The sequence below is a fragment of the Prosopis cineraria genome, unplaced genomic scaffold, assembly GCF_029017545.1.
Source record: "Prosopis cineraria cultivar Desert tree isolate PC_DT_omini unplaced genomic scaffold, ASM2901754v1 PC1, whole genome shotgun sequence".
Lineage (NCBI taxonomy): Eukaryota > Viridiplantae > Streptophyta > Magnoliopsida > Fabales > Fabaceae > Prosopis > Prosopis cineraria.
In genome coordinates, this window is record NW_026555332.1 from 1,351,473 (window position 1) to 1,358,888 (window position 7,416).

The following is a 7,416-nucleotide window of genomic DNA, read 5'->3' on the forward strand; positions in this document are numbered from 1 at the left end:
TTTCTTTAAACTAACTATATCTTTTCACATTTATTTCTATTTAATAGGGTATTTTACTTTATAATAAATATAAACTGATTTATTCAAGGGGGTATTTTTTAAAAAAAGGCAATGATTATATCTTGAAAGACTAAAAATACTTTATATTTTTAAACATCTAACCTCTAAAAAATGCTTTACATTTTTGAATGGAGGGAGTATTTAAAACCAAAATAAAATATTCCCTCCCTTTAAAATATAAGGCATTTTTTGAGAGGTTGAGTGTTTAAAAATGTAAAATATTTTTAGTATTTCAAAGTATAACCATTATGTTTTTTTTAAAGTACCCATGATAAATACTTCATTTCAAATTTACTTTAAGGTAAAACATCCAACTAAATAGGGATAAATACAAAATGATAGTATTAGTTTGAAAACAATTAGTTACTTCGATTCAATTAAAATGCTTAACATATATATTTAAGATAATTTTCATTGTATTAACAGAAAAAATATATATGCTAAGCTAAATTTCTTCTTCATAAACAATAAATAAAATTACTCATATTTAAATTAATATATATATATATATATATATAATTTAGGAAATATATATACGTACACAAATATGTTAATACTAAATTTGGACCTCTTCCAAATTAAATAGAGATAGGCTCTCATTAGGACAGCTGGCCGTTATTAACACCATACTTAATAATTTAACTAAATTGCTATATATTAGATCATTGTATTCTAAAAAAATGGAACATCTTATTAACATCAGCAAGCATGCCGAACTCGCATGCAATACATTATAAGATTTTTTTTTTTTTGGCCTAAATATATTATGAGATTAAAAACTATATTATTACACTCGAGTTTTTCTTTATGGCAAATTACGTTCACTTTCAAAATATTTATTCGCATCAGCCAAACAGGAAATAGTTAACATTTGAGTTATAAAATAATTTAGGTACAAATTAAAGAAATGAGCACGCTGGCGAGCTAGCTTTGTTTGACTCTGCTGGTTTTCGTCAAGAAACTTGTCATCTTTGTAACTCATTCGCCTTACATTTAGGGCTATAAATTACAAGCTCCCAAACCTCCTCACCGCATTGCCTTCGAATCAGATTTCGCAAAGAAGAAATTTTCAATTATGGAGCACTTCTATCTCACCCTTCTTCTTCTCTTCGTTTCTCTCATCACACTCTCTCTCTTCTTCCTCTTTTACAAGCACCGGTCCATGTTCTCCGGCCCCAACCTTCCGCCGGGCAAGATTGGTTATCCGGTCATCGGAGAGAGCCTCGAGTTTCTGTCCACCGGATGGAAAGGCCACCCCGAGAAGTTCATCATCGACCGCATGCACAAGTTCTCGTCCCATATCTTCAAGACTTCCATTTTCGGCGAGCCGGCAGCGGTGTTCTGTGGGCCGGCATGCAACAAGTTCTTGTTCTCCAACGAGAACAAGCACGTGGTTGCGTGGTGGCCGGAATCCGTGAACAAGGTGTTTCCGACGTCGCTTCAGACGAACTCCAAGGAAGAAGCGTTGAAGATGAGGAAGCTGCTTCCCCAGTTCCTGAAGCCGGAGGCTCTGCAGCGATATATCGGAATCATGGACAGCCTCGCTCAGAGACACTTCGCCTCGGGATGGGAGAACAAGAAAGAGGTCATCGTCTTCCCGTTGGCCAAGAGGTGATTGATTCATGAATTACTCTCATTAATTTTGCTTTACGTCTGTGCATTAAGACATATTGTAACCATTTTTGTTTGTGCATGGGATCGAGTGACGAGCAGATACACTTTCTGGCTGGCTTGTCGTATATTCTTGAGTATTGAAGATCCCAACCACGTGGCGAGGTTCGCCGACCCGTTCCATCTGTTAGCTTCAGGAATCATATCAATGCCCATAGACGTGCCCGGAACGCCATTCAACAAGGCCATAAAAGCTTCAAAGTTCATAAGGAAGGAGCTTTTGGCCATTATAAGGCAGCGAAAGGTGGATTTAGCAGAAGGCAATGTGTCTGCAACACAAGATATACTGTCCCACATGTTGACGACCAGTGATGAGAATGGACAGTTCATGAGTGAGTTGGACATTGCTGATAAGATTCTTGGACTCTTGATTGGAGGCCATGACACCGCTAGTACTGCCTGCACTTTCATCGTCAAGTTTCTTGCTGAGTTGCCCCACATCTATGACCAAGTCTACCAGGGTGAGTCTCTCTTGTCGATGATGAGAAGTTTTGCTATTCAATCTGTTATAAGTTAATTATGAGATATAAATTAAAGGGATTGAAAATTTTTTGTTTTATAAAAAAATAACAAAATGAAAAAATATTTAAAAATTCACAGAAATTTATGAATAACAATTTTAAAGGATTTAAGTCTCAGAAAAGTTGATGCCAAAATAAAGTCAGTGTAGAAGGTATATACAAAATCTCCGAACTTTGATTACTATCTTAATCTCAATTATTGTGTTATATAAAATGTATTAATTGTTGCATGGTTGTTTGGGGGGAATAAGGAATTGACCCTACCTACAACTCAATAAGTGATTTCCTCCCAACCACAAGGTAATTCTTTTCCAAATGGTCACTCCTTGATTATAAACTTGACACATCCACCATTTAGATTAATTTACTTAACTGATATATCAACGACCGGCTGCTTGCCGTAGCATTTGTCCATTCTCATTCTCACACGACATCTTGGAAGTCAAACTCTTGTGGATTTATACAAATTATTAACACATTTATTAAACTTCATGCATGTGTTTGACAACTTGGCTTGCCTTGGCTTGAACCTTCATCTTTATTTATTCATTTATTGAGCGGTGGGTTCATAATCCGATCCCGCTATTAGTTGTCTTGTCATCTTCAGGAATTTAATATAGTCAGGGGCAAGAAAAAAATATATATATATATATATATTAATACTAGTTAATAAAAAATGCTTTTCCTAATCTCTGTCTGTTTTCCTGTTGGCGTGGTTTTGTTAATAATGCAGAGCAAATGGAAATCGCAAAATCAAAAGGCGCAGGAAAATTATTGAATTGGGATGACATTCAAAAGATGAAATACTCATGGAACGTGGCCTGTGAAGTCATGAGGCTCGCCCCTCCACTCCAAGGTGCTTTCAGGGAAGCCATCAATGACTTCATCTTCAACGGCTTCACCATTCCAAAGGGCTGGAAGGTAAACATTTTATAATCTTCTTAATGTTGAAAACATATCTCAATAATTAAATAAAATAATCAGTACGAATTCATTGTTTAAGAGAAAATTTAAACTCAAATAAGGATCTCAATTTACCTTGATAGTGGACAAATTCACAACTAATTAGACCCTTTTAACTTACAGAGAGAACAAAGAGCGTGAGTATAATGATGAAAAAAATAGAGAGAATGAGCCTCTCAAAGACCGTGAGATATTGAATCTTATTAAGAATTAGATAAGTAACCACTTAAATGTGTGTGTAATTAGTTAAGTAATAATCTCATAAACTCCTGGGCCTCTGCCAATGAGTTCGTTTTTGTGGTCTACATATCACAGTTTACCTGACATCATAAAGAGCAATTTGTTATGAGCTCAATAACTAATTAATTAATGCAATTGTAAAAATATTCCAACACTTAATGATTTGGATTTCTCGAGTGATATAGTAACGCGGTTCTGATTATCTGGTGATGAAAATAGCTGTACTGGAGTGCGAATTCGACTCACAAGAACGCAGAGTACTTCCCAGAACCCGACAAGTTCGATCCGACGAGATTCGAAGGGAACGGTCCAGCGCCATACACGTTTGTGCCATTCGGAGGAGGTCCGAGGATGTGTCCCGGGAAAGAGTACGCTCGTCTGGAAATTCTGGTGTTCATGCACAACTTAGTGAAGAGGTTCAAGTGGCAAAAGTTGCTTCCCCACGAGAAGATTATTGTGGATCCCATGCCTGTTCCTGCCAAGGGCCTGCCAGTTCGCCTCATTCCTCACCAAGCTTGAAAAACGAAGATGTATTTCTGTTTCAATATACTAGCTTTTTTCCCTCTTTCTTGTTAAAGATATTTCGTTTCCCTTCAATCTGACAATCTTGTGATTTGTTCGTTCGTGCTCGTGGGAGTTGTAAAAGTTGCCCCGCTGGGAACTGTATTCCCAATAATTTCAAAAATGAAACAGCAGAATATAATGTAATTGTTACGATGAGTGCACTCCAAAACAGCCAGGATCAGAAGGAACGGGAAAGCAATTTCTATGCGTTTGTCCTTTCTGACTGAATTATATATACTATCATTTGGGGATGTTTGTTCCTCTGAGAATCACCATTGTACTGTCTGCGGGCAGTTAATATAATAATATTCAGAGGATATTTGTGAATTCTTGTGATTAATTGTCATGACTGCACGTGCGAAATTTTCTGAATGTGGAGTCTTCTTTAAAGCTTCAGATTCAGAGCTTGGGGCACTGGCTTGGCATCGTGTATATTTCGTTCCGTTGATGCTGTAAAGCCACGGAGTTTCCAACGTTCGCCTTGAGAAAGGCAGAATGTTATACCTGAGTGCCAGTATTAGTTGCTGCAATTTGAAGATGACGTGGCCGATCTGTGGATGGTTTCTCTGTTCATGCATATATGCTTTCCAAGGTTGTTCTCAGATATCTTGTTACAATCCGCTTCTCTGGCTCGATCAATGGCACCAATGCTTAAATCTTGCTTGATGGGGGTAGCTTGACATACAACTATTTCATCCCCCAATTTTAAAGCTGCCACCTCATACTTCTGCTGGACACGTGTCCAATGACTCTCATTTTATGAAGGATGAGAGTATGTATGATTAAAGAGTTATTAGTTAATAATATTCATTTATTGCATCAAAATTTTCACCCGTTACTGAGTAATCATTGAATTTGGTAACAATATTGCAAAAAAGCTAATGAATAATATATTTTCAATAATATTGTACTAAAACAGCGATATTTTAATATTTAGTAATTTAAATATTATTATTATTTATAAATCTTCTTCCAAAATTTATAAGTTCTTTTTGAAAAATTAACAGATCAACTACTATATCTGAAATTTATAGATGAATATATTTTTCATATAATTGAGTTGTAAACTAAAATAAATTATTTCAAGTTGGTTGGATTTCGTAAGTAGCCTAAGTCCACTAATTCAATAAATGAATTAATTATGGTTATTCGATAAATTATAAGTTTTCTTTCAAAAAATCATAGTTCAACTAGCTAGTGTGCTCAAAATTTATAAGTAACTTTTTTTTATATTGGTTGAGCTATAAATTAAAATAGTGTAATAATTTATATGTCTTTTTTCAAAATTTATAAGTTATCTTTCAAAAATTCACAGCTAGAGTAAAAAACACATTCACTTCTAAATGATAGAAAGATTGGTTCAATTGTAAATTTATAGAGAATTTATAGATGTCAAAAGTTAACTTGTAAATTATTATATCAAAGAAAAATAAGGATTGAATTAAATTTAAGTAAGGATCAACAGATTTGAAAATTTGAAATAAGGTTGTAAGATCTTTGTGTATTTCAAATCCATCTTTTATAACACTTTCTTTGTAATTTCAAATTCTCTACAAACTCTAGGTATTTAAAATTCTATCTATTTCAACCATCTCATTATCTTAATGCTTTCATTATCGATGTGTCAGTTAGTCTTGTCACCTCATTTTATATCTTGTTTTTGTCTCTCATCGAGTGAAAATAAATGTAAACTCATTACTTTAAATCTTTTATTTTTGCTTTGAATTTTTGTACATTGTCTAGACAAAGAATTTGAAATACATGGATTTTAAGTATAAGATTTTGAATCTAAAATTGAAATTTAAATTCATCATTCCAAATACTACTTTAGTGAATAGGTCTTAAAATATGCTACTTTTATTCATAAATTTGGTATATCCGTACCCTTATTTGTCACTTGTAAAATACGAATTTGCAAATAAAATTCATTAATTTGTCAAGAAAAATTATTTTCAAGTAATTTTATATTTAACAAGTTTTTTCATTACAAATTAGTGAATTTCACTCGTGGAGTTAAAAAACCAAGGAATCAGACTAGCCAATTTTTAGATCAATTTACTAAAAGACTTTTGATTCTTATTTTAAATTTACAAATCTTTCGATCCCTTATCTAAATTTCAAATTTAAAATGACGGCCAAGCTTAAAACGAAGCATGTGTGTGTGTGTGTGTATTTCCCTTTGATATCTCTCTTTAGGTGTACGCACGACTGGTTTATGTGTTGATGGTTAATAAATAAAAATATGCCTAACGTTTCGTCATTGAAAAAATATATGTATATATGAACGCGGCTGTTTTATAACTGGACACGTGTTAAATGTAAAAGTTTAATATTTAATTTTGGAAGTAGATGGCACCACCCAACATATATTAATAAATGAAAGTAGAGTTTAACTGCTCGAAACGCAGAATTGAAGATGCATATTTCAAAAGTCCAAGAGCATCACTCATTAATCTTGGAATAAAATAGGCCACGAAACTCATTAGAAATGTGGTGAGCCAACCAATTGGAGCAATTATTTTCTTCTCTAAATAAAAGATTTAAAATGATTGTTCTGTTTTTCATAATAAAATTTCTGATTTTCTTTATAGTATCAGACAAAAGATGGTTTTATGTGGAATTATGCTAGATGAATGTCGGTGTTTCAAGAGAATTGGCATACGCGTTAACTTTATTGAATACATCCTTCCAACAAAGTATGAGCCTTTAAAGAACATCCCAAAATTCTGTAATATTAAAAAAGTAACCAATATATTTGGTAAAGCCTTAAAATCAAATTTCCTTAATTTATCATCATAAATAAGACCTTTACAAGCAGTAATGTCATTGGTTCTGACCGAACCATCAATGTTAAGTCTCATCCAACCTAATTTAAGTGGATGCCGTCTAACTTGTTATCTATCACAACTCAACGTCAAAGTGTGGTTGAGTCTTGATTGAAAGGCACAGTCATTGATAATGTCTTCAGTGCATGAGAAAGCAATATTTTTGCCAGGGGTGGCTCCTTCATAATTTATCTTTTTGCATTGCTCTTTCCATAGGTTCCAGCACATATGAACAAAAACTAAGAAGAATATGCCAAGGAACTCTCATCGAGTCTTGTGAAGTGAAAACAGTACGTCCATATACAACAGGAATGAAATGTGGCTTCAGTGACCCGCTATAACATTGAGTAGTTGCGCCATCCCTTAGTGTTTGGTTGTAGGAGAGGGGACAAGAGGGAAAGATCCTCCCCACTACTAAAAAAATATAAATTAGTGAGAGATTTTAGTGAATAATTGTTCATTCCTCTCTAAAATATCAAATTAGCGAGGGATATTAATTTGTAACTTAACTTAAAATTAGCAAAAAAAAATAGCGTGGGATTATCAATCTCTCTCTAAAATAAGAGAATTGG

The 7,416-nt window shown here is 33.9% G+C and overlaps 1 protein-coding gene across 1 annotated transcript; it reads left to right on the forward strand.

Moving 5' to 3' along the window:
- Window positions 1–1,082: 1,082 nt before the first annotated feature.
- On the forward strand, window positions 1,083–4,346 carry LOC129303640 (beta-amyrin 28-monooxygenase-like). The gene is made up of 4 exons (XM_054943084.1): window positions 1,083–1,671; window positions 1,774–2,192; window positions 2,986–3,173; window positions 3,675–4,346. Exons 1-4 carry the CDS (start codon window positions 1,136–1,138, stop codon window positions 3,972–3,974), a joined length of 1,443 nt encoding a protein of 480 aa, XP_054799059.1. The 5' UTR covers window positions 1,083–1,135; the 3' UTR covers window positions 3,975–4,346.
- The last annotated feature ends 3,070 nt before the right edge of the window (window positions 4,347–7,416 follow it).